This window comes from Theobroma cacao, chromosome 3, assembly GCF_053813885.1.
Source record: "Theobroma cacao isolate CCN51 chromosome 3, ASM5381388v1, whole genome shotgun sequence".
Taxonomy (NCBI): Eukaryota; Viridiplantae; Streptophyta; class Magnoliopsida; order Malvales; family Malvaceae; genus Theobroma; species Theobroma cacao.
Window position 1 is genome coordinate 956,875 of NC_142641.1, and position 27,997 is coordinate 984,871.

General features: G+C 34.5%; 5 protein-coding genes across 7 annotated transcripts; 3 read left to right on the forward strand and 2 right to left on the reverse strand.

The window, feature by feature from the left end:
* Positions 1-1,314: 1,314 nt before the first annotated feature.
* LOC18603927 (Phox (PX) domain-containing protein) lies at positions 1,315-7,143 on the reverse strand. Of its 2 annotated transcripts, none has more exons than XM_088804771.1 (6): positions 5,445-7,143; positions 3,841-4,836; positions 3,129-3,354; positions 2,541-2,683; positions 1,752-2,163; positions 1,315-1,657 (listed from the first exon to the last, which is right to left on the reverse strand). In XM_088804771.1, exons 1-5 carry the CDS (start codon positions 6,801-6,803, stop codon positions 1,855-1,857), a joined length of 3,033 nt encoding a protein of 1,010 aa, XP_088660897.1. In that variant the 5' UTR covers positions 6,804-7,143; the 3' UTR covers positions 1,315-1,657; positions 1,752-1,854. The 2 variants fall into 2 exon arrangements, with proteins under 2 accessions (XP_088660897.1, XP_088660896.1); XM_088804770.1 differs by having other exon boundaries at positions 1,315-1,636; positions 5,445-7,141.
* A 1,976-nt stretch (positions 7,144-9,119) lies between these two features.
* LOC18603928 (U3 small nucleolar ribonucleoprotein) lies at positions 9,120-14,417 on the forward strand. The gene is made up of 13 exons (XM_018118334.2): positions 9,120-9,934; positions 10,019-10,074; positions 10,859-10,970; positions 11,125-11,235; positions 11,335-11,472; positions 12,133-12,201; positions 12,303-12,344; positions 12,550-12,618; positions 12,760-12,831; positions 12,930-12,983; positions 13,099-13,240; positions 13,801-13,863; positions 13,952-14,417. Exons 1-13 carry the CDS (start codon positions 9,209-9,211, stop codon positions 13,966-13,968), a joined length of 1,671 nt encoding a protein of 556 aa, XP_017973823.1. The 5' UTR covers positions 9,120-9,208; the 3' UTR covers positions 13,969-14,417.
* On the reverse strand, positions 14,360-16,955 carry LOC18603929 (Mitochondrial import inner membrane translocase subunit Tim17/Tim22/Tim23 family protein). The gene is made up of 5 exons (XM_007036194.3): positions 16,697-16,955; positions 16,141-16,245; positions 15,614-15,869; positions 15,334-15,411; positions 14,360-14,962 (listed from the first exon to the last, which is right to left on the reverse strand). Exons 1-5 carry the CDS (start codon positions 16,724-16,726, stop codon positions 14,829-14,831), a joined length of 603 nt encoding a protein of 200 aa, XP_007036256.1. The 5' UTR covers positions 16,727-16,955; the 3' UTR covers positions 14,360-14,828.
* A 2,389-nt stretch (positions 16,956-19,344) lies between these two features.
* LOC18603930 (wall-associated receptor kinase galacturonan-binding protein) lies at positions 19,345-21,707 on the forward strand. Of its 2 annotated transcripts, none has more exons than XM_007036195.3 (3): positions 19,345-20,203; positions 21,083-21,133; positions 21,405-21,707. In XM_007036195.3, exons 1-3 carry the CDS (start codon positions 19,381-19,383, stop codon positions 21,428-21,430), a joined length of 900 nt encoding a protein of 299 aa, XP_007036257.3. In that variant the 5' UTR covers positions 19,345-19,380; the 3' UTR covers positions 21,431-21,707. The 2 variants fall into 2 exon arrangements, with proteins under 2 accessions (XP_007036257.3, XP_007036258.3); XM_007036196.3 differs by having other exon boundaries at positions 21,086-21,133.
* Positions 21,708-22,411: 704 nt separating this feature from the next.
* LOC18603931 (tryptophan biosynthesis 1) lies at positions 22,412-27,985 on the forward strand. Its single transcript, XM_088804492.1, has 10 exons — positions 22,412-22,989; positions 23,087-23,230; positions 23,432-23,593; positions 23,719-23,802; positions 24,998-25,186; positions 26,561-26,651; positions 26,780-26,839; positions 27,036-27,154; positions 27,284-27,418; positions 27,504-27,985. The coding sequence occupies exons 1-10, from the start codon at positions 22,750-22,752 to the stop codon at positions 27,552-27,554; spliced, it is 1,275 nt and encodes a 424-aa protein (XP_088660618.1). The 5' UTR covers positions 22,412-22,749; the 3' UTR covers positions 27,555-27,985.
* Positions 27,986-27,997: the final 12 nt, after the last annotated feature.

The following is a 27,997-nucleotide window of genomic DNA, read 5'->3' on the forward strand; positions in this document are numbered from 1 at the left end:
CCCGATTACTATTTATAAATATTTTATTATTATTTTAATAATTAAATTAAAAATTTACAATTTCTATCAACTTTACAAGCAATTTTTTTTTGTTAAAAACTAACAAATATATAAAAAATATGGTTACTCTAATTATTAATATGATGACATTAATATATTTAAACTAAAAAATTATTAGATTGTTAATTATGTTTAAATAATTTGAATATTATATCATATTATAAAGGAATATAATTACTATTATATATATATACTTTTAATATACAATATTTACTTTCTATTTTGTGTTAAAATTATAAAAATTATGATTTATAAAATTATTAATTATAATATATATCATTATTTATATAATCTTATAATATATATACTTAAAGAAAGTTTTTGAAATTAGAATAGTTTTGGAATCTAAATGTTTTTTTTTTAATTTCATGAAATTAAGAACAAATCCTTATAATTGATTAAATTAATTCATGAAACTATTATTATTGATTAACTTGTAATGTCTTTTAATATATATAGTGTATATATTGTGTTAATTTATAAGAAATATAATTACTATTTTATATATTAAAATATTTTTTATATATGTGTGTGTATATATATATATATACTTTAAATATAAATATATTTACTTTTTATTTTGTGTTAACATTGCAAAAATTATAACTCATAAAATTATTAATTACAGTATATATACATTTATTTATATAAACTTATAACGTATAAATCTAAAGAGAAATTATGAGATTAGAAAAATTAATTGGGTACCCATGAAACAAATTTTAATAATTTTTTTATTTAATCGGATATTTAAACTGGTTAAGATAATTATAGAGTAGTAAGAATGTATTAGGATTAGGGTTAGAGTAGTAATTTTTAAATTATTCGAGTAGGTAATAAGATTAGGGTAGTTAATTTTTAGTAAGATTAGAGTTCAGGTACCTCGAAATTATAGGATACTCGACCCGTTGACATCCCTATTTATGCGTTAGTGGTGTGACAAAATTTAATTCATTAATTATATATAGAATTTATACATTGACAATGTATCAAACATAAACCCATCAGATATATACTTTTATAATATCTTGGTGAACTTGAGAAACAAGGAACTGCAATTTATTAACAAAAATTTGTAATGTTTGTGGGCTCATGCATGCATTCATTCTTACAAGGGATTATACCTTGTGTCAGTTCATGCTTTGTTCCAAACATCCACTAGAATATTGATTATGAAAAATTGGAAAGGTGAAGTTGAGAGATGAAGTAGGATCTATTAAGCTCATGTTTTCTGAATCAGTTAACGTAATTGACTAGACGAAACTTGTCGAGTAGCTTGCTATTTAAAGTGATTCTCTTAATGCGATCAATAGGATACTTAATCCTCGTTCAGGAGTGTTTACAGACAATATCAATGACAACAATTTGGCTTAAGACAACATTGTACTTTCCCACTAAACAACCCTTTTGCAGAAACAAGATTTACAACTTCTAAAATTATCAACTTTGGAAAGTTTTACCAGATTTTTTACCACCAGAAAACTGAAAATCTGAAAGAAATCTATGTACATACATGATGGCCCTCGAGACAGCTTTCTTGTCGTGTATGTTTTATCTACAGGTGACTGGTCAACACCTGTAGCAAAGACACAGGTTTCTGTTTAAGTAGACGAATTAAACTTTAGAAGATAGCGAAACTTATCAGTAACAAAAGCACAAAATGTGAAAAGGAAAAGGTGTTGAGAATGCACCTCAGAATTTGGTCACATCGATATCAATTAATAGACCAAGCTCCAAAAAACGAACTCCAGCCTGTCAAATCAAAGTAACTTACAAAGTATACATCACATGTGATCACAAATAATTGCTGGGCATAGAACCCATTAGAATGATGTTTTCATTATCCTTATGCTCCATCCCTTCTGGCTTTGTCTTTGAAAATAGTCCAGAGAGGAAACCCACAGGTAACCCTGAACTTGACCTCTTCCCTAACAAGTCCAAAGCTCCACTGGCCCCAAAACTGACACCACGGATTAGACTATTTGCATGCCTCGTAGCTTCATCTGCCCTAAGTAGCGCCCCACATGGACAGTCTACAAGCTTTTTAAAGCAATGCTTATGAAAAACTGAACCACAGGACATACACTTTTCAATCTCACCTTCCTGTTAAAATTTCATGCTGTCAGATTGTAGCAATGAATAGGCTACAAAAAAAAACCAATAATGCAGAACTTTTGAGCTTTCTCAGGCAAAAGTTAATAGAGTAAATATGCTACTTTTTCCCCAGCAAAATGAACTACCAGAGGAAACAGAGTAGATCAGCATGTATAGAATTTGTAATGCTCAAGCTCAATGGTTTAGGCATTCTGATTAACAAGCCCAAGAAAGTACAAAGAGCATCATGTAGTAGTGGAATTCATGTGATGATAATGGAAATAAAGACATCTGGATTATAAGAAAATTTGGAGGGTAAACATTTATCTCGGACCAACAGATTACCTAGGTAGTAAACAGCAATAAGCAATGGGATATACACGGACCTGAAAAGGAAATATGAGAGATGATGGGTCATTACAAGACTGACGAGCACTGCAGGGGATTCCCACATCACAGCATATGAGGCATTGTTCTACAATATGCTCCTGAATTTTCCTTGATACAGTTTCCACCATCACAGGAAGAGCTGACATGAGAATTGACATCTTTACTTCAGAGTCAAACCAACATAGGAGAAGAAAGCCAAGAGAGTGAAAGAGAGTAATAGAAAAAAAAAATCCTATGTTGCAGATTCAGAAAACCAAAAGGCTAATACAAGTAATGTCTGAAAAATAAAAAGGTCCAAAGTGAAAGTCCCCTCTTATTTCTCAGGTGATATATAATACCTTATACAAAGACTTCACCCCGATAGGGTGACAGCTGTGACACATGTTACATTAAAATTTTAACAATCAACAAAAACTTCAAACATTGGTAATCTGTGTGTGAGTGTTTCTGGTTTGCATGTCACAGTCTTCCAAAAAGTGGTATTCTACCCGCTCTTATAGAAATGGATAGACTCAAAATAATGACCTCTAAATAGTAAAGTATCCTCCACTAAAAACCAAATTAGCTTGTGATGGGAAGTTAACCTGCAAAAGCTCCTTTGGAAAGATCTATGAGATCTCTAAGTGCAAAAAAATCATTGCTTTCAAGAAGATATCTTCGAGACCCAAGTCCTTTGTTGATTGACATCCGAAATGGACAGCGAACATATGGAAGCATATTTCGTATTTTTTTCCTGATGCCCATAACATGGTGCAGGGTTGGAACCTTCGAAAACAGGAAAGGATTAACTGCACTAACACAAAGCATGGGCTGCAAAAAAATAAAAAATCTGGTTAAAACACCTGGCTTGGCATTAAGTATTAATTTAAGCAAACATTTGGGAGATTAAAGTTCTACTTATAAGCATTTCGTTAAATGCAAACATAAATCTAAATACATATATAAAAAACTGTACGAGGGGTTACGAGGGAAGAAATTTCCAGTACAGAGCCAATAGCCATCAAGTCATTCTTAGGCTCCCTACCCACAGCAAATATCAATGCATTGGAAAATGATGAGAATCAAAGTTACCCATTTTATGATCCTTATCTTTAGATCTGTGAAAAGTATGAAGAAGAGAGAGTAAGGCAATTTTTTCCATAGGTAGGAGTAAAGGTGTCTGCCTGAATGCTCTAATTTCCATCCTGGATGGGCATATGTAAAACAATGCCTAATCTTCCATATTTGGGTTGTCTTTAATTTACAATTCACTTATACATAGATCCTACAAACAGCATCTCATACCACAGCCACTACCTGGTCATGTATAGAATCCAGATACGATTTAGCCAATTGTGAAACTGGATACCGAGTAAAATCCCAATTATGCAACACTCTTGCTGGTAAGACTGCCATCTCATTTGTGTGACATGATGAACAAAACAACTGGCCGGTGTATTCACAAAGTCTAGGCTTTCCCCATCCAAGTGACTGTACCAAATCTTGCATCAGAGTCATTCCATCATCAAAATGTTTGTGGCATCCAGCACAAGTGTAATGTTGAGCTTCTAAAATCTGTTTCATTGGTTTGGGTGGTCGAACTTCAACAATAAGCGATATAGTCTTCCCTAAAGGAGAAATCTTTTCTGTATGTGCCCCTCTTGAAAAATCTGTAGACTGAGACGACAGAGTATTTGATGGAGGGGTGCTAGGAAATGAATCTTGAGGAGACAAAAACCAAATCAATGCACTTGGAGGACTAGAAAAAGACCTGGAATGGATAATGGAATGTAAACATTCTTGAATAAGAACACTTCTTTCAGCAATAACATCAGGAGCTGCGTTCCCAAATATCTTTCGAGATTCCCTTTCTACAGATGACCAGGGCGAAGGAAGACTCCAACCTTGATCAGAGAATAATGATTTCAAGCGACGATGGAGAGTACAGAAATCACGGTACCTGCGTTCAACCTCCCACTGGTCATCGCCACACCACACTCTTATCTTATACACAGTGTACTCCTTTACCCCAACCAATCTTTCACTAAGTGAGACGTCTCCTTTCTGCTGCTTTGCGCCCACCACTTCAACACCATCTATTCTCAGCAAGTGTGCAGAGTGTGAGTAAGCATCATCTACACCTGAAGTAGAAGCAGTTGACCCTCCATCTCTTAGAGGTAGAGATAACTGTGGTTGGAACATCCTATTACCCTGAGAGAACATGGCTCCAGGAGAGTCAACAGACTCAAGCAAAATTTCTTCCATGTCATGAACAACCTCATCATAAAATTCATTTAGCTCAAGTTTCTCCATCTGCAAGATGTAGAGGATGGACAAATAAGAATATTAGCAGCTTAAAATGAAATTTATGGAACCAGAACCCAACAGGTTGATAACCACTTATCTACATAAGACGGTTGATGAATCACAAACTCAAAAAGTACGTGGCCCATAAATTTGACAATAAACCAGTACATAAAATGACACATTCAACGCTTAATGAGCTCATTCCAGCTACATCGCACAGAATGATAAGTTTGTTGTAAGTCGGCACAACTAAAAAGGTCATATACTACAACATTAGTCAATGAACAACTACGGTAAGAATGATGGTTACTGCTGCAGCTCATCTTAGAGCCGTCACAAGTTTGTCACTTAGTTATTTTCCCAATGGAGTTGAGCATCATTGTGATTCTTGACTGAAGTATCCAGCCAATAGTTCAATAAATAAAAACAAAATGCTTCTCCAGCCAGACCAAAATGATTTTGTTCAAGTTAATATTCATTCACGGTACTAGCAAAATATGTATAAACACATCTAGCTAACAGTTGTAATTCATAAGCATAAGATAAATCTTAACTAATCTGAATGATGATTAGGATACTAGCAGATGAAACAAGAAAATTTACAAGTGACTGACCTTAACTGGTCCAGGATGTTCTTCAACTACATCTGCTGGCACAGGAATATTCTTGAATGTACTACTGCTCACAATATTTTCACATGTAGATGTGGGTGAATCTGGTTTGCAATCATCAAACAGTTCTGCATTTACTTTTTGAGAAGAGTAGACTGGATGGGCACAATCAGCAAGGGGATCTAATTCTGCTTTATAATTGCCAATTTCCTGTCTTTCTGATAATAAACTCTCATCAACAGCAATCACTTCCTTAGCATGAGCAGATTGATGCTTCCTTACCCTGTCAGAATCCAAAACATCCAAACCTATCTCCACAGGGGCTTTTTCTATAGGGGGATCCTGCTCCATTTCAAAGACATCAGTAACAGAACAAGTTTCTAGATACTTCATGTCATCATCAGCATCTTGGAGTTGATTCCTAGTAACAGGAATATCTTTCACATATTTCTCTGCCTCATGACCCCTTTGAGAACTGATTACATTGACCAAAGAACTTTTTGCCTCTTCCACTAAGTCATCAGCCACCTGTTCCTGAAAACTAGCCACAGGAATGTCTTTCACTTCTTCTACAAGCTCTGTTTCAACTGAACTCAATAAACCAATTGGAAATTCACCAAAACTATTGACATTCTTTTGCAATTCATTCCCACCTTGAACTTTTTCCCTCTCAGCAGTTGCATCTAGCATGAAAGAAGCCAGATCAGTTGTGCCTGCTTCTTGCTCAAAATCATCCCAATCATTGGAACCAAAGGCCACAGATGAATTAATCCCTAAAGGATTCTCGTTCACATTCTTAGTGTCATACTCATCATTATCTTTCTTCCTATAATAAGAATTATTCCTACACTCATCATCATCCATGCCATAGTTATACATCGAATCCTCCCCTTCTGAATGCTCATATCTCGATGAATTCCCATCTTCCTCCCTTAACTCCGAAACCAAACATGAAGAACTACCTTCTTCAACACTTTTAACATTAACAACCCTTCCGTCTTCGATTCTGTCTTTTGGAAACTCAATTCTTCGATTGGATGGAACTTTCTGGCTCCCCTCCAAACTGAAATTCTCAAAATCATCACCTAATCCAAAACCACTAACACTCCTCACTGACCCGAACTCAGATTCTCCGAAACAATCATTGAATGTAGCTATCGAACTCGGCGTTCCAAGCGCCGAGTTCGCGCTGCAATATCGTTCGAGCTCAGACTCTCCGCAAGATGAGTAGTGCGGCGAGGACGCCGTCGAGGCACCGCCCCCGCCACCACCACCGTCCGATTTCGAACGGGATGGATCGAACGGATCGGGAGAGGCGACTTCGGCGAGGTTCTCCTTACGAGTCCCCTCTCCATTAATCATTTGGAAATGAAATCGAGAATTTTGATCAAATAAATCAACGGCTCGTGATCCGAATCAAAAAAGTAAAGAATCAGAGATTAATCAAAAAACCGAGCCGAACCTTGTGGAAAGACAAATCGGACTGATCCTCTGCGAATAGTAATCGGACGGCGTCGAACCGGAGATGATTGAGAGTGGACTGGCAGGTTTTGACCGTTATGGCGCCGGACAAATTAGAGACAATTTAGATTTCTGAAAGTGCCTGTGCTTGTGAGAGTTTCGTAAATGTTTTTTTTTTTGTTGGATTTTAAGACAATTGTGAAATGAGAAATAACATCAAAATTGATGAAAATTGGCCAATTTTTTTATTTATTTAAGCTGGTGGCTTGCTTCATGCACCAATTTAAAAAAAGACTTTAATGTTTTTTAATAAAGGGGAAAAGAAATAGGTTTATTTGGATATAATATTTAAAAAATTTATGAATTAATCACAGATATTCAAATAAATACTTATTTTTTAATTACATCCGATCAAGTTTTTTTATTTTTCTTTTAAATCAAATAGATTCTTCTAACTCACTCTAAAAAAATAAATTCTTCTAACTAATAATTAACTAATTATATTAATTTAGTCATCATTTATTATTTTATACGTGGCATGTGACATTTTAATATATTAAAATAAATGATGACATGATATGATAGTATAGTTATGTGATATTTTCACTTTTCACGTTAATACTCTATGAATATAAAAATATCAAGTAACATTTTTACTAATAACGATTTTTTTTTATTTTTATTAATGACGATTAATCAATCATTAATTATAAAAAATTTGTAATTAATTTAAAATAAAAATATATGATTTTATTTAATATAATAAAAAATAAAAATTTATTTAAAATTGACTTTTTTATTTAAAGAAACATGTTAATTAAAACTTCATCCAACATAACTTTTAAATTTCAAAAAAAAATATTTCTAAATTTTATGATACATTAGGAACGATAAAAATTGAAACATGAAATCTCTTGATAAGTTATAAGTAAAAAGATATGTATATTTTCTTAATATAATAAAATATAATAATAATAATAACTTGTTTAATATATTAGTCAAAATTGAACAAGTTTGAGTTTAGATAATGTTTGAAACAAGGTGGAATGGGACATTTTAGAGTTGTAAATTTCTAAAACACAAGGATGTGGAATCTAAAAAAATATAGGATTTAAAGTGGTTTTGTCAAAGTTTGGTAGATGTCTAGGTAATTACTTCATTGGAACATGTGGTTGTCAAAAAAAATAAAAATCTTTTTATTTCATACCTTAGATGGTGAAATTAAGTTATAATATTCAAAAGTTAAGTTTAAGTCATTATCATAAAATAAAAATTAAGTTTGACTTGAATTTATTTTATTAAAGATTATTATTCTCTTTTTAAAACATTCCCTACATTTTATTATGAAGTATTATACATTAACTCGATAAGTATGCAACGTACAATCTTATAAATCTTTCAAAATTTTCTTATTTATTTATTATGGGATTAAAATATCATATCTAATTCTTTGAAACCTTTTATATGACATTACAATTTTTTATGTTTTCATCACTTAATTAACTTTGATTTTAATCAACTCAAATAATAAAAATTGACTAATTAGTTTCTGACATAATATTTAAAAAAGTTCTTAAATTATTCAGGAAAATTAATATAAGAGTTTAGATTTTTATTATGTTCAAGCAAACCTTTATATTTTTATTTTGAACCAAATAAATTTTTATATTTTTATTTTGAACTAAATAAATCTTTATATTTTTATAATTAATTATTGATTTAGTCGAAATGTCATATATCTTTTTATACCGCGTGACGTTGACATGATATATTAACATATTATAATTAGTAATAATAAGACGTGTTTATATTTTATAATTGATGATGATATGACATATTAAATTGATATGATAAAATGATCACATACTATTTTTTATTTTTCACATCAATGTCATATTAGTGTTATTTGGATATAAAATAATAATAGTGTTTTAACTAATAATAATTAGTCAATTATTAATCATAAAAATTTATTTAATAAAATAAAAATATATAAATTTAATTAAATATAATAAAAAATTTATTTAATTTTTAATAATTTAAAAATTTATTTGACCATTATAATTTAGTTTTATTATTTAGGTATTAGTTACTAATCTTTGAAATTAAAACTTTCAAGCCTTGAAAAAAAAAATCTCTTAACAAAATAATCAGCCAATAGAAGAGCGACACATCATCAGCAGAAAAACTAATCAGTAGGAGCTGACTTTTGGTTCACGGGCACCAAACCTAAAACCCTAAACCCCAGAAATCCAAGGGAAAGCCTCAAAGCAAAACGACGCTAACAGCGGAACTCATTTCCGGCAATGGCGACGTCAATCGAAGCAGCCGTGGAATCGTTGCGCGAAATCAAGTCGAAGGAGCCACCGATGTGGCTCGTGCCAAAACAGGAGCTCTCGCAAGCGGTTCGAGCGGCGTCGAAGCACCTGTTCTCGAGCCTGAAACCGCACAGTCCGAAGTCTCCGTTTGATCAGCTGCTGATCGAAGGGTTCGACGCAGAGCAGATATGGCAGCAGATTGACCTCCAATCGCAGCCGCTTCTATACACCCTCCGGCGCGAGGTCAAGAAGTTCGAGAAGAATCCGGAGGAGATTTCCAAGCTCAAGGAAGCTATAGAAGGAGGAAAGAAGAAGAAGGTTGTAGAAGAAAAGGGGACTGATGACATTGACGATGATGACGACGACGACGACGATTTAGATATGGATGACGATGATGATTATGATGATGATGAGGAGGAGGAGGAGAAGAAGGAGAGAGGAAGGGAAGAGGAGAGCGAGAGAGAAGGAGAGGAAATGGAATTGGAGGGAGAGGAAAAAGGAGGGATAGAGGATAAGTTTTTGAAAATTAAGGAATTGCAAGAGTATTTAGAGGAGGATGAAGCCAAAGAATATGGCTTGAAGAAGAACAAGAAAACAAAGACGGAAACTAAAAAGAAGGAAGAAGACACTGAAGAAGAGGAAGAAGGTGAAGATGAAGAAGAAGAAGAAGAAGAAGATGATGATAATGATGAGGCAGAGGAGGAGGAAGATGAGGTAAGAACTTCTTTTTTTCTTTTTTCAGTTGGTTATCTTTGAGAATTTTGTTGATCAGAATTTAATTCAATTTGTATTTTGCAGCTTGGACTCTTTGATGGGGATGACGAAGACGATGAAGACAGCTTGGAAAATGCCAGGTTCTAAATTTGCACATTGTGTATATAATTTTGTTAACTTTATTTTGTTTCTTTCTGTTTTTCCTTATTACTGAAGTGAATGTTTACTATATCTAAGATGTGAATCTAGTTATTTCGTAATCTTGCTACTGATGGGATTGCATTACCGGTAATGCTGTCATTTGTTGCGTGATGGTTGGCAAACTTGGCATTACAGTAGCAACATAATGGCTCCCAATGACGTTTCAATTTCTGTGTGCTGCATGATTGTTACTGAAATTACGAAAAACAATATTTGATGCCACCATAAGGATGTTGTTATTACTTCTATTCATGGTGTCAGCATTGCACCACGAACATCTGTTCTTAAACATCACTAGTAGTTTGTCAGTTCTGCAGTTGTATTCGTCAATGTCACTTCTTACCGACCCTTAGGTTGCTGATGCATGTGTATTGTTTTAATTTATGCACCTCATTCTTTTAAGATCACTCTAAAAGATGTATCAATCATACTTCTGCATCGGCCCCGTATGTTTGCTGAAAGGAAATTTCCTCTTTCTATTTGGATTTTTCTCATAGTAAAATGACTAACAGAATCCGATCATCACCTCTCTTTTCCCCTGCTGGGATATGATATACGGCCTTAATGCTGTTTGGGTGCTTTACATTTTCTCAAGCTTTATTTCTTGAATTTATTGTATGCAAATAATTTTGCACGACATATGATTGGCACTGCCTTCTTTCTAGATTTTATCGATTGGTTGACCTTTCCCCTAACCCTTACTTTGTCCCTTATTATATTCAGATATGAAGATTTTTTTGGCACAAAAAAGAACAAAGGTCCAAAGGAGAAAGCCAAATCTAGAGACAGGTTCGAGGGAGATTCAGGATCAGATGATGAACAAGATTTTGATAAGGTCCTGGAAAATCAGGCTTTATATTCTCTTGATGTATTACAAATATATAATGGAACTTTACACACATTACTGTTACTATAAAACTTCAGTGAAAGATACTGCGGCCATTGATTTTACTGGACTAAATTCCAATTTTTATTTTTATTTTTTACAGAGAAAGGATGGTCTTTCTACACATGAAGAAGAACTCAAGAAACTTCAATCTAAAATCGAGCAGATGGAGAAAGCAAACTTGGATCCAAAAGTTTGGACAATGCGTGGAGAGGTAACTTTGTCAATATTAGCATAAACTTTCCTAATATCATCTACCACATGTGTTTATGGACATGAATAAGATTCCATATGCTAAGATTTATAATAACAGGTAACTGCTGCACAAAGGCAAAAGAATAGTGCCTTAGAAGTTGATTTAGATTTTGAGCACAATGTGAGGCCTGCACCTGTAATCACAGAGGAGGTTACTGCATCACTTGAAGATTTAATTAAGACTAGGATCAGTGAGGTAAATTTCTTCCCTAACAGTTACAATTTGGAATTTGTTCTTTAATAAATTAATAAACTATATTTCACATGTTTATTTCAAAATGTTATATCATGAATTATGAAAGTTCTGTACTTTCTTCTAAAAACTGCTTTATGATAGCACCACATATCTTTCCATTTTATATGTCTCTTAAACCCCATTAATTTTGTTGAGTGCTTGAAGAGTTCTACATATATCTCAATTGTAGATGGTTGGGTGTGTAAATAAGTTTATGTAGCTTGAGATTTTTGTTATATTTTTAGGTGTATGCATTATTTTCCTGAAGTTTTGTGCCTGTTGATTCATGTCATCTGATACATCTGAAATTCTAGATGATTTTGTTTTAAGTTAATATAAAATTTTACGCTAAATTATTGATTGTTTAACTTGGATTTGTTAATATATACATTCTATTAAGAATGAATAATTAGGTTTCACGGCATTTATTAGTTCTACGTTTTCTTTATTGTTTCTTGTTTTTCACTGTGTACTTGTTGAGATAGTCTTATGCCTTTTGAAGTGCTTCTTTGATCACTGTGGTTTTGATAGATCAATAAATTGTAAATTCTCATTATGTGCCACGTTCCCAGTGGAGGATTGCTAAGTGTTAGCAGACATTAACGAAATGATTTTATTTAGGGGCTGTTTGATGATGTTCAAAAATCTCGCAGTTTATCATCAAAAGCACCAAGAGAGACCAAAGAGCTGGTAAGTTGTAATTCATCATTAATAATCCTTTAAAGTTTTTGTGACTCCTTATTTAATGATGGAAATTAATTATTTGAAGCTGCAATTTGGTGATATTGCAGGATGATAATAAGAGCAAGAAGGGTCTTGCTGAAGTTTATGAGGTATGTATGCTATGTGATTATCATATGTTGTTGTACATTATTAGACTACCAATCATCCTTCTGCACTTTTGTGTATTTCTCATTCATAAACTGGCTTCTATATTTGCTCACGAATCATAAGTAATTGTGACATAGAATATTTTTATCTTTTTCTTCTTTTTAACTGCAAAAACTGAAAATAGAAAAAATGTATAATCCTTTGCAGGAAGAATTTGTCCAGAAGACAGATCCTGCCGCTGCCCCATTATCCTTCTCAGATGAACTAAAGAAAGAGGTAGATATCATATGGTTTTGTTTGTGTCCTTGGATACACTAGTTCCACAGCATTCCGGTCAAGAATTAACCTTTTACATTAGTTTTTATGTTTGATATTCTGACATCTAAGGTGTTATGTTCCTGTATTTTCTTTTTGCAGGCCAGTATGCTATTCAAGAAACTTTGCTTGAAGTTGGATGCCCTTTCTCATTTTCACTTTACTCCAAAGCCTGTATGCTTCTCTTTTAGTTTCTTGATTTCTGAATACAGTCGTTATAAAACAGCTTGTGGAGTGTTTAGTATTTATCAATAATGTCTTGATTTTTTTAGGTTGTTGAGGACATGTCTATTCAGACAAATGTCCCTGCTCTTGCAATGGAAGAGGTAAAAAGGGTTCCCAATTTTCTTTTAAAAAATTTTGATCTTGTTATAGCTTAACAATTTACTCACATGTGTGTGTATGTGTATACATGCTTATTTATAATTTTTCCTTGGTTAGATTGCTCCTATGGCCGTCTCAGATGCAGCTATGCTGGCTCCTGAAGAAGTTTTTGCTGGTAAAGGTGACATTAAAGAAGAAGCAGAACTTACAAGGTCAGAGAGGAAGAGGAGGAGGGCTAACAAGAAAAGGAAGTTTAAAGGTAAGCAAATCAAAATTTCTCAGCATCATAAAAGGGAAATATAATACAAATACTCTGTTCTTATTGTATCCAATTTAGAAACTTTAGAATCCCATCCTTTGTATACCGAAACCTGCTGAGACAGAGTTCATGTAAGCTTGTATTGAAATAATGTTGGAAAAGAAGCCTTTCCTGTTAATGGTTTAATGCACAACCTCTCACGAGCAATATCTTTCTCCTTGTACTATTGCTATTACCGAAAACCTCCACTGATGGCAGTTACTTGGGCTCTGTTTAGTTTGATGCTTTTGCTTTTTACTATTTGTTTTTGGTTTTCTGTTCATTTTTTTATCTTTTGTTTTTTCTTTTCTATTCATTTTTTGCAAAAAAAAAAAGAAGGCGAAAGCATCAACCAATCGGAGTCTTAGTTTTGGTAATTGAATTATTATCCTGTCAAGAGAATACAGTGTACTAATGTTGGTGGTGGACATTTTAGCCCTTTCAGTTTATCTCATCAAGTTTTTTCTTTATGCTTCAACTTTTGATTCATTTCAACAATCAACTTTGGCCACTGATTACAGCTGAAGCAGCTAAACGGTTGGCTAAAAAGCCACGAGAGACTACACAAGTCGATAGCAATGAAGGTGACTATTCTATCTGCTATTCTTCTTTGCACATCATAACTCTAGGAACTAATCAATTCCTTTCTCAAACTCTTCATACTATTTGCAGGTAAGGAAAACGAGTGACTTACTTTCCTTAAGTGTGGGGGGACAACAATATGTATTTAAAAGAGGAAGACAAGGCAGGCTCGGGTTCATCTCTACCTCAGTGTTACTCTTTTCACTCTCTAGGTCTTTTATCAGCAAGAGAAACAAATACACAAAGAGCTAGGGGGGAAGTCAATGTGAAGCAGCTAACCTGGATTTTACTCTGAAGCATAGATAAGGATACAAGTTTTGGTAGATAGTTCAGTGAGTTAGTTTTTGATGTAATCACAAACAGATAATAGCATTCCTGCCTAATCAAGTCATTAATTGCATGTAATTTTTTAAAAAATTCAGCTCACATAATGTTCTTTTTGCCAGTCTTGTTTATTTAGCAATGGAATTGAACCTGTGTATCATGTTAAAGCAACAATGAAGGTGAAAAGAGATCGGCTGTGTATCGAGATATTCATAGTGTTCTGATACCTCAATGGCCAATGCCTACATTTTATTCAAAATAAATTACATGAATTAACAGTTTTAACCTGTAATTTTTTCATAGAAAATCTTACAGGTAGAATAGAAGGCTGAAAGTGCAAGAACTTAGAAACTGATACCATATCCCAAAAAGGAAAAAACCAAAAGTGAAGAAGAAGGATCTTGGTCCCTGTACATACTGAGCATAAATCCAGCTTCAAGCAAAGCCACAATTCATTCTCCTCAGCCCTCTATCCATGCAAAACTTGAGATTTTTGCCCTAATAAACAAATGATAGGGCCAGTAAAGGAAGTAAGAAGTAGAAACATGCCCAAAGGATTACATCCAGTTCCAAGCCACTGTTGTCATGCTGTCTTCTCTACCCATGAAAAACATGAAGGTTTACCCATCAGAATATTTGGTTTCTATTTATTCAAGTTTTCTTCAAGCCTGTCAATGGCAGCCCCAAGGCCACTCTTTGCTTCTCCCCTTTGTACTGAATCTTTAGCAACCATATTCCCTTCATTTGCTTTCTCTACAAGCTTCAATTGGATCCAACCTGTTGGAAAACGCAATTTTTATGTTATATGTTCAGCCCTATAAATCAACTCTTCTGTCTTCTAGAGTTCTAAAAGTAACATTGGCTTCTATTCCCATTCACCTTTAAAAGCTTTAATGGTAACATTGTCTAGAGTGCATGGTGTAAAATACTTCATGATTAAATGATGAAGCAGAAAATCTGCAAAGACTATTGTACTAAGACCGATTTCGCCACGTCTCCTTATCACAATGACTTATTATAATGAGCCACAAGGTTTTGAATCGAGCAACCCACAAAAAAGCAGTTACATAAAGAGGACATTGGAGGCAACCGATCACTGTTAATTCAGGAAATTATGAGTGCGCAATTATAATGTGCAAATCAATTACCAAGAGGGAAACATAAAGCTGCTCCCAGAACTGAACCCAGCACCACATTCCTTGCACGCCATTGAAGAGACCCAGGCACTACATATATCAACAAATAAAGAAAAGGAAGAAGTTAAATAAAGAAGAGACTGATATATTATCCTTCTATTGTTCTTCTCTATTCAAAGTTCCAATTTCAACTATGAAAGAAGTTGATCATTGAGATTATTAGCAATGCTAGAACCCTTAGAAAATTGATTGCAAATTCCCAAAGCCAGTTTCAAAAGGTATGAATTATTACTAATTAGACCAAAGGATGCAGCAGTGGCTGAACCAGCTCCAACAACATTGAAGACATCATGGACACACCGTTTCTCAGCTAACAAATTTTGTATACCACAGAATGCAGCAGTGAACATTCCAAGACGAACTCCACCAACTATTGAGCCACGTGTGACCCGGATAAACCTTTTTTCCATTGCATCTCGCATCAACCGATATTGTTCCCGTTTATCTGGAGTGCTGCCAAGCTTCAACATTACTTCTGCATCTTTGCTCTGCCAAAGAACTCGCAAGTTTCAATCAAAAAATACCATCGAATGAAACAACCACATGAGTTAACTATTAATATGGACATAATTGATATGCAATAAACATTAACAAAGACAACGTTGAAGAAAGAAGGGCAGGCAATCACATGACTGCAAGCAAGGGCAAACAATTGCAGGACTGTAAGCCCCCATCAATTACAAATAAAATCACGCTCAAACATTCTTGCAACTCCCTATGAACTAAAATTGAAGGTTTTTACAGAAACAGAAAACTTACAACTGAAGCAGCAGCTTCCTTGCTACCTCCATATAACATGCCTGCAAACACTCCAATGACTGTCGCAGTGCCCCAGTTTACAGTTCCAGCTAATCTTTGTGTTTTCTGATATAGAAAAACTTAGCACTTTTAGCTATGCAATAGGATAATAGCTTCAATATAAGATTGATCATACATAAAACAAATTCAGGCTAATTAATTCATCAAATCAATTTCAACCCATGGCTCTAAATAATAACAAAAACTCCCAAAAAATATATTTTTACAAAAAGGGTATCATCAAAATCAAGTTTTAGAAACCTGAATCAAGCAAAGAAAGCATATAATTGCAGAATGAATAGTTGCAAGTATAGAATTACAAGCACTCCATAGAAATGAGAAAACCTTTTTTATCTTTTACTGACAGCAATCTGTTCTTTGAAATTTTATGAAACTAACTTGACTGGATCAAAGTTTTTCAGTTATAAGCAAAGATTATATTATGTTTACACTATGAAAAAAAAAAGATTTTTTTCTTCTTTTAGCAAGTTCAAAGAAATTGAAGTGAAAGACTTACATTTGAGGTGGTTTCTTCAGGAGCTTCCATTGATCAAATTATGGTGTTGCAAAATAGAAGGAAAAAAAAAGGAGAAAAATGGATGCGATTAAACGTTTTTGTTTTGTTTTTCAGCCCTCGATTTCTCGGGAACCAAACAGCGGGAATCAGGTGAAAAGCTCGAAATGGTTTCTGTATTAGCGGCCGCCACCGACAGAGGTGGCACGGTGCATGTGAAAATTCCCGAAAGAAAGTTTCCCTTCTCTATCACGTGAGAAGCACGTGGTGTCCAATAGAGTAATTTTCTTTTTTGAGAGAAGAAATTTTTACATCTTAATCATTCCTAGGAAACAAACAGTCAAAACATCTGCTAATAACAGATTATTAGACCCCAAAGGTGAGTTGTGATAAAATAAATATAAATCAGTTTGAGAGATGTTCAGATTAGTTATAAAATCTGTCACTCTATTTCCTTCCTGAAAAGTATGTCAAGGCTGCAGTTCCTATTGACGTTGAAGAAGGTTCTGTATGGCATTAATCAAACCTAAATTGGAACGGGATGTGATAGAGGAGATGTTATACCTTAAAGGGTCAACATGTTATCGATTTGAAGATCAATCCTCCTATAACCTAAGTCCCATGCAAGGCTCAGTCCTCTGTAAACTCTCCATAGCTCGACTCTATATGCCATTTTACCAACCGGAATAGAAAAACCACCTTTCCAAGCCTCCAGAGAAGTCACGAAGCACACCTCCCGCAATAGCTTGCTGTAATGAATGTTTATATGCACCATCAGTATTTAATGCAATCCAGTCCATATGGGGAGGTGACCAACCAATAAAACTTTCTACCTATGAGTTAGCCGAGGGACTTTCAAACTCCGAACCAAAGGAGAGTGAATAAGAAAAGAGCTTGAGACCAGCTATTCACAAGACACAAACCGACTTTCTAGTGAGATTTTTTTCCCATAAAAAATAAAACAATTGCGCCACTTCCAAAGGAATCAACAGGTTACTCCAAAGATAATTGACCAAGAAATATCATTGAACAGATCCTTATCTGTACTAAGGTTAAGAGACAGCCACGTTGATGCAGATGAAGCAAAAAAATTGTCATGTTGCTCTCGAGGGACAATTCTTGTCCAAGTTACAATAGCAAAGGAGCAATCCCTTAACACATGTAAAATCGATTCCTCAGTAGAGTGACATCGAGAGCAAAAGGAGCCATTAGTCAAACGTCTTTGCACTCTTTCCTTATTTGTTAACAAATGATCATGTAGGCAGTGGAACAGAAATGTACGAATGTGTTCGGGTCCTTGCCATTTCCAAGCCAAATTCCACTGTCCAAACCCATTCTCCATAACTTGATTCGCTTCTCCACATAATACTTCATATGCTGAGGCAGTGGTGAATTTAGAAGAGGAGAAAGCCCAGTAGGGTTTGTTCGAGTCATTTTATTCCAATAGAGTAACCTTAAAAAAGAACTAAAATGAACACGATAATAAAAATAATAAAGGTAAATCAATTCAGATATTAAAAATCAATATCAAAATTAAATAAAAATAAATTCCGTCTACATATCTCGTGATCTCAACTTTTTTCACATGACATTTTGTGATTTTTTTCTCAATGAGTACTCATGGATATCTTTTTTTCTCTATTAATATTTCGTGAATAAGTTTTATTTTTATAAAGATATTAATTTTGTTCTATAAAATTATTAAAAAATCATTAAATGTGAATAAATAAATTAATTTTGAATTTAAAGTATTTTAATAACTTTATTGAAAATTCACAATCTAATTCTTGTGAGACCAAAAGATATCCAAAGGGTATTAATTTTTTTAAAAAATAGCCCACGTGTTAATTGAGAAAAAAAATCATAATATGTCATATGGAAAAAGTTGAAATTACAAAAATTAGACAGAACTTAATTATTAAAAAATAATTAAAAATTTTATAAAAATAAAAGAATTTTGACAATTTTTAACAAATTAAGAAATCCTTCAATATTCAAAGTAAGTAAGTAGGTGTATAAATATATATAAATATATATATATATATTTGGTAATTTGGGAGTTTTAGTTTTTCTTTCTGGCAATTTGTTTACACTAACATAAACTCTTTCTTATCCTCTTCTCAAGTGTTAAAGTCTGATCAGCAATGATCTTATCATTCTAGTTACTTGATAATTTCCTTGAGAAATTTTAAAAAGGAAAAAAAAAATACAGAAGGTAAGCAAGAAATGATTAACAAATAAAGGGATTTGGAGCCTTTGTCCGGCCATCTGCTAATTAGCATCCATCTGACAATCTCTTTTCCATTGTTATCTCTAATTTAAATTGCTTTCCACTTGCACTGTTATAGTCACAGACAAGTAAAATATTTCTAGATTATAAAGCAAACCCATCAACCATTATTTTATGTAGATTTTCATCTGTGAACTCAGAAAGCAAACTAAAGCTTGCAGCACATCAAAAAGCCAGCAGAATCATTTAGAAAAACCCTAATCATTCCTCATGAAAGTGAAAGAAGAACACATAAAAGTATAAGCAATGCATGTGAATAAAGTTCTCCTAGCATCATATTCTCACAGAAACCCAACATTCATTCCTCTACCGTCCAAGCAAAGTATCATTTTCTCTTTTTTTTATTCATTTGCAACACAAATTTCCTGTCTAAACTCTCAGTTTTTCACTCACAGCCATGACTTCACTCTTCCTGATCACTTCTTTTTTCAGTTTTCTGGCATTGATCTTAGCTAGACCAAGTTTTGCCGCCGTCCGAGCTAACTCATGCCGATCATATTGTGGGAATCTCACCATAGATTACCCTTTTGCTCTTGACTATGGCTGCGGTCATCCAGGTTTCAGAGACCTTTTGTTCTGCATGAACGATGTTCTGATGTTTCACATCAGCTCAGGATCATACAGGGTCCTAGACATAGACTATGCTTACCAAGCGCTCACGTTACATGACCCCCACATGTCAACTTGTGACACCATCGTGCTAGGCGGCAGAGGCAACGGCTTCGCAGTCGAGCAATGGCGGTCGACGTACTTCAATCCGACGCCTGATAACGTGTTCATGCTTATAGGTTGCTCAGCTCAATCACCACTCTTCCAGGGTTTCCCTGGAAAGCACCTGCCTTGCAGGAATGTATCCGGGATGGGATGCGAAGAGTACTATGATTGCCCGGCATGGAGCCTGGTGGGTCACAAAAAGGTAGGGTCAGTTTTTGGGTCAGGCCCACCAGAGTGTTGTGCTGTGCCATTTGAGGCCATCAAGGCTATAAATCTGAGCAAGCTTGAGTGTGAAGGGTATAGTAGTGCTTATAGCCTTGCTCCATTGAGAGTTGATGGGGCTGGTGGGTGGTCATATGGGATCCGAGTCAAGTATTCGGTTCAAGGAAATGATGAGTTTTGTAGGGCTTGTGAGGCCACCGGTGGAGCATGTGGGTTTGGAAGTGATGGAGTTACGCAGTTGTGCATGTGCGGCAGCTTCAATTCCACCACCACTTGTGATTCAGGTGAGAAAATTGATTGACACCAAATTGTCTTTCGGTTCCATCAATCTATGTTACTCCGATTTGGACGAGTGTTAGATATGAATTTACGTTCAAAATTAAGTTTTTTTATACAGTTAAAAGGTTAGATACGTGTCAAATACGGATATTTAAAAACAATTAAGAATTAGAGTAACATAATTATCAATCAATGTTATTCAGATTAGGGTGAGTGTTGGATTTAGATGTGTGAACACATTATGATTAAAATTTTAAAATTTTTTAATATACTTGTAAGGATTACCTTTCTATATTTATTGAATATGTGTAGAACACGAATACTTAAAAAAAAATCATATCAACATATCTACCAAGTAATGGCTTATATATAAAAAGCATCAATCCGATTTAAGGACCACTCTTAGCCTAATGCTATGTTTCCTCTATCTATGGTATAAAACCATCTATCAGTTTAAGCTGACGGCAGCAACAATTCAACGTTTTAAGGGTGATAGCCATTTCCATTGCAAGTTTAGTTTTGTTTATAGATGATGACAAGTAGTGCTTTTCCTCTTGAGATGATAAATATGATACATTTTCCTAGTGGTGTGATTACTATGTACATAATTATAATAACTAACAGTCGATTGAATATTTGATTCAATAATAGATATATGTATCCGTTTATTTAAAAATTGGATTCGAAATTTTTATATACGATTAAATTAATTGACATATTGAATTTAAGTTATTGCACCTAAAATTGTCACCCCCATCTTTTAGCCTGCATGGAAATCAAGCTAGGCTTGCCCTTCCCAATGAAGAAGAAATTAACACTGTTTGTTTTAGTTATTTTTACCCTGTTTTGAATGTTTCAATAATCAAAGTCTGTTCTCTGCACAGAAGGCTCAGCGTCGAGTAAAAGGACATGGTCATTGGTGGTTGCATTGGCAGGTACCTCTCTCTGTCTCTCACTCTTCAACCAAACTGAAACATAGTTGAGTTTTAATTGAAACAACCATTTATATAACTAATTTATCTTTAAAAGAGATATCCGATTATTAGAATCCTGAATTAGGTGGTGTAAGATTTACGAAAAAGAAAAAACTATTTCTTCGTTATGTAATCTAAAATCACACATACACAGACACACACACATATATATATATATAATAAATTCAATGATTTACGCATATATATACCTAATTATCTGATTTATTTGCAGGATTTTTTATATGTATGTCGATGTGAATGATGGGAAGCGCCCCTTTGAAAACATAGATTCAACTTTGCTTATCAATATGATGTAAATGCTATTGTTACATTAGCACAATGTTGCCTGCACCATACCTTTAAGAACATGCTATACTTTTTGATTTCTGGTTGAGAGAAGAGAGATAGATGTTAGGGTTCATCAGAATTGTTCTGGGTTTGTCTTCCATATTGCTGAAATCTCTTTGAAAGATGTGGTTAACTTTGAACATTAATCACAGATTTTGTTTTTCTTTAGTTAAAAGAGTTTACCTTATGAATGCTTCGACTAAAAAAAGAAAGCTATCCTTCAAACTTTAATAATCAATCTCAAGTAATTGAATCTAAATTATCTTTTAAACTTAATTGATCGACAAATTTCAAAAGCACTGAACATTGATCGAATAACAAGTTATCAAATGATCAAGATAAATGTATATATAAATATTTGATTTCAAAATAGATATATGTATCTCATATTTAAAAAATTCAATTCAAGTCTCCCTTTCTCTAATGAAAAATTTCAAAAACATTGAACAATGACCGGATGATAAATTATTGAACTGTCGAATCAAGTAGAGTTTTTTCTGTATCGGGTGTTTTTGTATAAAAGCTAAGACGCAAATATGGTAGTAAAAATTAACAACCAAAGTCAATAAATTAGGAAATAAAAATACCAAATCCATTTGAACATTTGATTTAATAACAGATGCATGTATCCTCATTCACATTAGTTAATCCCAAATGGGTTTTCTTTCAATTTTTTTTGCCATCACTTAGATTCAACTTGTTAAAATTAACCTAAGCTTTATAATTCTAATACACTAATTGTGCTTCAAATATTGGTGGCATGGTTAGTTCTTTTAGGCAGAGCAGCTAAAAAAAATACGATTAGCATACGAGTAATTGATTCATCGGATGATATACACAGCTATAAATGGTATGGCATAAATCCCGACGAATCACCTTTCAATTTCCATATTCAGAAACAGAATTATGGTGGATACTCGCAGTACCTATCAAAGCTCCTATAAAATCAACCCCCTCAATCTTATTTTCACCCATGTTTTTTCATTCTGCCTTATCCAATCTCAGTCTCCACTTTCCTATTATTTTATAGATTTGGGGGATACAGTCCACAATTCCACATCCCCGTTGGCTACTTCAGTTTTTCTCAAACAAAACAAAACAAAACAAAGGGCAGGAGAAAGAAAAGTGAAAGGCAAAAACCCATATTAAATTCCGGGATCGGTGGATTGTTCTTGTTTTACTAACGTAAAAGGCTTTCCGGGTTTGACTTGATTCTGGGTTGCAGAGCAATGGCAAGAACAGTGTTTCTGCTGCAGTCTTCTTCGGTTTCTTTCTCTGCATTTACTCAACGCCGCCCTTCAATCAAAATCCTCGATCCTCGGAATCGTTTCCTTGCAGCAAGACTTGACCGCTGCTCATATCAGCGTATTGTCAAAGTTGTTTCTGACCCTGCTTCTGGCTCTGCTTCTGTTTCTGCTCTGTCCAGTGAACGTGAAAAGCCGAGCTCATCAATAGGTTCAATTAATGAGGTAAGAAGAAAAAATTTTGAATTTTGTTTTGGGGGTGTTAGGACGTATGAATATTAGCATTTTCCTAATCTGGGTTGTTTTTATTTTTTGGTTTTAGTTGATTGAATCTTTGATAAATCGAGTGGATTTAACGGAGTCCGAGGCAGAGGCGTCCCTCGATTTTTTGTTAGCTGAAGCTAATGAGGCTCTGATTAGTGCTTTTCTTGTTTTGTTGAGAGCCAAAGGCGAGACCTTTGAAGAAGTAAGTATCTTATTTTTTACCTACTTTTGATTACAAAGAAGAGATTTTTCCTGACAAGTTGTGTGATTGATTGGCATATTTATTGGCCTAATAAAGAGAAATAAGTACTCTGATCTTTATGCAAATGGGTGTTTTTTTTTCCATTTGAATGGGGCCAGAATCAGAGTAAAGACTACTTCTTCTTTTTTTATTATTATTAAGGTTGTTGGTTTGGCGAGGGCAATGATAAAGCATGCTTGGAAGTTAGAAGGGTTGAATGATGTGGTTGACATTGTTGGAACCGGTGGTGATGGTGCAAACACTGTGAATATATCAACTGGTGCTTCAATATTGGCTGCAGCTTGTGGTGCAAAAGTTGCCAAGGTGACTGACAATACCTTAAAGTTATAGCAAGTTATTTTTTTATTTTTCCTTTATGGATGCAAAATTGCTTGTCTGATGTACTGGTATCATTTGCTATAATTACTGTTTGATTGTCTCTGTTGCAGCAAGGGAACCGATCAAGTTCTTCTGCCTGTGGAAGTGCTGATGTATTGGAAGCTCTGGGGGTAGTTATTGATTTGGACCCAGAGGTTGGTATATTTTGAACCATGTCATTTATAGTTGCATTGATGATATTGTGATGCTAGAATTAGTCTTCCATGTCGGGCTGGGTCGAATGGCAATTTTTATAGCGTGTGAAACATTGTGACATTCTTCAACCCAGTAGCTCTTCTGCTAATTTTATGATCATGGGAAGTAATACATTTTTCTCCCATTCTTTTGTCATTAGGGTAATGTAAATGATATTGTTTCAGTGATGAGTAGTATTTTCCCCCAAGCCAACCTACTTGGCACTTTGGTAAAGCTCATTCATCCATATATTAGCACCTAAAAAACGAAATTAATCAAGCATCTTGCCATGAATTGTCAGAGCCTTTTTTTTTTTTTTCGCGGGGGGGGGGGGGGGGGGGGGGGGTGTGGAGGGGGTTGGGGCGTGTGGTGTGTGGCGGAACTACTAGGTGCTTTATTCAATGCTCGTCAGGCCAATGCATGGGAAGTGTTGTAACAATTGCCAGTACTTACTAGATGGATAACCCTGTTAGTTCTAATATAGAACTCTTATACGATGCTCAATATCTCACCATGTTAATTATACCTAAATGTTTTTCTTTTTTCATCTTTTCAAAGTTTAATAGAACAACCAGCTATATTCAATATAATTGCTAACGCTGCCCTATTTATCCATCATGTTGGTTCTACCTAATCACATGTTGCTCCTGTTAGGCTTTCAGTTTGAATGCTGTTTGTACTTTTATGAAATGGAAACATGCTTCTATAGAGTAAAGGCTTTCTATCTTTGGGTCCAATGTGTGGCCTGTTGTTGAGAATTTATGGAGATTCATCATTCCTATGTCTTGTAATTTCATATTCAGCATCAGAGCGTACGGACTGAAACTTTCACCTAAAGAAGGTCAACTATTATTGCTACCAAAACTTCACGTGGCTTTCGACAGTTTACGTCATGACATTTTGTTCATGCATTTTTATCACATCATATATAACTTATTCTGATATATTATCAATGCTGCTATTTTGTGTGGTTTTCTCATGACATGTCTCTGCAACTATATTTAAGTGGCAAGTAGATAGAAGCCCTTAGTTGCTGGCCCACTCAATTAAATGAGTGTAAAATGTGTACCAAATATAATATTTATAACTCTGTACAGATCTTATTGTGTTATTGATTCAACAATTTTTTTTTTCTTTTTCTCTTTTTTCTTGAAGGGAGTAACAAGCTGTGTGAATGAAGCAGGAATTGGTTTCATGATGTCACCAAAGTACCACCCAGCAATGAAGATTGTTAGCCCCGTTAGAAAGAAGCTAAAAATTAAAACTGTGTTCAATATATTGGGCCCAATGTTGAACCCTGCAAGAGTGCCTTACGCAGTTGTTGGTGTTTACAACGAAGATCTAGTAAGTGCCCTTAGTGCCTTGTAGCATTAGCATTAGTAAAAGTATTACTCTCTCTCCAACTTCAAGCCTAAAATCTGATCAGAAAGAAAAGGAGGATTTCTAAAAGGTTGTGTGTTTTTATATACCAAAATAATCAGTTTTTTTATTCTTTTTTGAATTATTATTCTGATGATTTCATTGATTATGTCCTTGGCTGTATCCATTATGATTTCAAATCTCCTACCTTTAGAGTGATGTTATAAAGCTGCATTTTGGGCCTAGTTGCATCTGACCAAACTATGAGCCCAATACCATTGCAGACCTACAAATTCTTGCACATGGCATTCTGTAAGACAGAATTACTTGCTACCCTTTCCAGACCGCAATTTAGGAATTGAGTCAGTAAACCCTTTTCCCCTTTTTCCTGGCTGGATAAATTGGGGGTTTTAGGTTGTTAGATGCCATCTATGCCAGTTTGAGCATCTTATGGGTCAAAACTTTTCGGCTAAAATGTTCTTTTTTTGGTAAACCCTCATTTTTTTTCTTTGTTGAACCTTGTAGTTGCCAATTTTCCTCGGTTATGTTCAGAGGTCCTTTCTTAATGGTAGAATATTTTGGACATTGTTGATATTCTGCTAAAATGATAGTATATGATAAAGCATCTGGGAATAGAGTTCATTTTAGGTTCTTGGAATTCAAGTCATGCAAACCCCAAGAATTATACCTCGATTTTGCAATTAGCATCATGTAATGTTGTTTGTTTGTCTGATTATGTACTCATCCATATATACATATACATACATACATACATATATCTACATACATATATCTATATATATATATATATATATATATATATATACATACATGTGTGTGTGTGTGTGTGTGTGTGATTTTAGTTGTTCACTGCTTCTGTCCTAGGAGTTTAGATGCTCACTGATGATGAAGGGTAATGAGGAATGAGGGTCTCAAAACTCTTCCAAAATGTATTTATGTTTGGATCCTCAATGGAACGGTGAGTACACATAGAAATCTTATAATTTCAACCCTAACTCTGGTGTACTAGATATTATGATGAAGATTATGTCCATAAACCCTCCAGAAATATATACCAGTAGTTATCAATATCACAAAGAAAATTATAAGATGTGCATAGAGTGATGTGCTTGCATGCTTAACACCTTAGTGGTGCAACGGTCTTGAAGATTCCACCTCAAACTATGATGCAGGACTACGTATTTTTCATACAATGGTTCTACTATATGTGATTTTCTACTTAACTATCATTCTCGCAAAAAAGCATTCGATTTATAGTAAAGCACTTGCATTGGTATGTAATTTGATAGTTTGCTCCATCAATTCAACACTGAGATGAGTTGTAACTGTTTGAGATAGGTCCTCAAAATGGCTAATGCACTACAACGATTTGGCATGAAACGAGCATTAGTTGTTCACTCAGAGGGTTTAGATGAAATGAGTCCCCTCGGTAAGATTCTTGTTCCTTCTTCCCCTTGGCACTGTCATCCATGATGTCATCTTTATGTGCAATTTTTTTACTTTCTTATTCCTATTTTAAGGCCTAAATCATTACAATCTCTTGACATATGTACACAGGGCCCGGGCAAGTTCTTGATGTCACTCCAGAAAAAATTGAAAAATTCTCATTTGATCCATGTAAGATGTTGTTGGTAATTCATGATTTCTTCATCCTTCATTGAAATTAGAGAGTAGTAGTACAACTGAAGTGAAGCTGAGTCCTTGATGGATGTAATAAATATCATCGTGTATTGAATACTAATAGCAGAAAAGATTTTACAATGCTATGTTTACACTTTAAAATGGTAAGAACATGAGAATGTCTGTTGGACAGTGGAATTTGGCATTTATCGTTGCACTTTAGATGACCTGCGAGGTGGTAGCCCAGAGTACAATGCAGATGTATTGAAGCGCATATTGGCAGGGGAAAGAGGCCACATTGCGGATGCACTTGTAAGCTATTTCCACCCTAAACCATTTCCTTTCTTTCTTTGTTCTCTGCGTGGTATGTATGTGCACATGCAGATGTGCATGCCATGTCTGTAATCATGAAAGAATTCTAATACAATAGCAATCTATCAGATCCTTAATGCAGCAGCAGCTCTCCTAGTCAGTGGCTGTGTGAAGTCGCTTGCTGAAGGAGTAAGTTTGGCTCGTGAGACACAATTATCAGGAAAAGCTCTCAATACCCTTAGTTCATGGATAGACATCTCAAACGTAAGTGAAACCTACTTTGTGCATATGTAGCTTTACTCATCGGATTGGATTGAACTTCACTAATATCTTCTCTTCTCCAATGCAGAACATGCAAGCAAAAGCTCTAGTACAAGAAAACTCTGGAAGTTTTAGCTAAACATTCAATAAAAGCTCAAGAACCTGGAAATGCTTTTGGAAAATTGGGATTTCTTTGTACTACATTAGAACGGTGTTTCCATGTGGAAGGATTGGAAGCTCGCTCCTCTGAACTTCAAAGGAATTGATGGGATCATCCTGAAACAGTGAAACATTTGAATATAAGAAGAAGAAAATGCATGCTTGTAATCATAGATAGATTTACACTCTTGAGTCTTTATCTTGGCCTCAGCTATGTATTTTGCAAGTATCTTTTGTTCCCATTTCGCCCAACACATGAATTTCAGTTGCAAGACATTGTATGGGAGAAGAAAGCACCTGCAGCCTTTTGGCTTCTGTCCTGTTTCACTGCTTTGATTGTTGTTCATCTGTAAAAGCTTTTATAGTAATTACTCGTATAAGAATAGAGTGCTTGGTCAAAATTTAGAACAATTTCTTTGGAAT

Coding starts and splice junctions, on each gene's coding strand:
- LOC18603927 (XM_088804771.1), bottom strand. CDS start 6,803: ATGATTAATGGAGAGGGGACTCGTAAGGAGAACCTCGCCGAAGTCGCC. Junction 4,837..5,444: donor AACATCCTGGACCAGTTAAG/GTCAGTCACTTG, acceptor TACATCTTGCAG/ATGGAGAAACTTGAGCTAAA. Junction 2,164..2,540: donor CTCTCATATTTCCTTTTCAG/GTCCGTGTATAT, acceptor AAATTTTAACAG/GAAGGTGAGATTGAAAAGTG.
- LOC18603928 (XM_018118334.2), top strand. CDS start 9,209: ATGGCGACGTCAATCGAAGCAGCCGTGGAATCGTTGCGCGAAATCAAG. Junction 10,971..11,124: donor ATGAACAAGATTTTGATAAG/GTCCTGGAAAAT, acceptor TATTTTTTACAG/AGAAAGGATGGTCTTTCTAC. Junction 12,202..12,302: donor CAAGAGAGACCAAAGAGCTG/GTAAGTTGTAAT, acceptor GTGATATTGCAG/GATGATAATAAGAGCAAGAA.
- LOC18603929 (XM_007036194.3), bottom strand. CDS start 16,726: ATGGAAGCTCCTGAAGAAACCACCTCAAAT. Junction 16,246..16,696: donor CTGAAGAAACCACCTCAAAT/GTAAGTCTTTCA, acceptor TTTCTATATCAG/AAAACACAAAGATTAGCTGG. Junction 15,412..15,613: donor TGCATCCTTTGGTCTAATTA/GTAATAATTCAT, acceptor TGATATATGTAG/TGCCTGGGTCTCTTCAATGG.
- LOC18603930 (XM_007036195.3), top strand. CDS start 19,381: ATGACTTCACTCTTCCTGATCACTTCTTTTTTCAGTTTTCTGGCATTG. Junction 20,204..21,082: donor CACCACCACTTGTGATTCAG/GTGAGAAAATTG, acceptor TTCTCTGCACAG/AAGGCTCAGCGTCGAGTAAA. Junction 21,134..21,404: donor ATTGGTGGTTGCATTGGCAG/GTACCTCTCTCT, acceptor ATTTATTTGCAG/GATTTTTTATATGTATGTCG.
- LOC18603931 (XM_088804492.1), top strand. CDS start 22,750: ATGGCAAGAACAGTGTTTCTGCTGCAGTCTTCTTCGGTTTCTTTCTCT. Junction 23,231..23,431: donor AAGGCGAGACCTTTGAAGAA/GTAAGTATCTTA, acceptor ATTATTATTAAG/GTTGTTGGTTTGGCGAGGGC. Junction 23,803..24,997: donor TTATTGATTTGGACCCAGAG/GTTGGTATATTT, acceptor TTTTTCTTGAAG/GGAGTAACAAGCTGTGTGAA.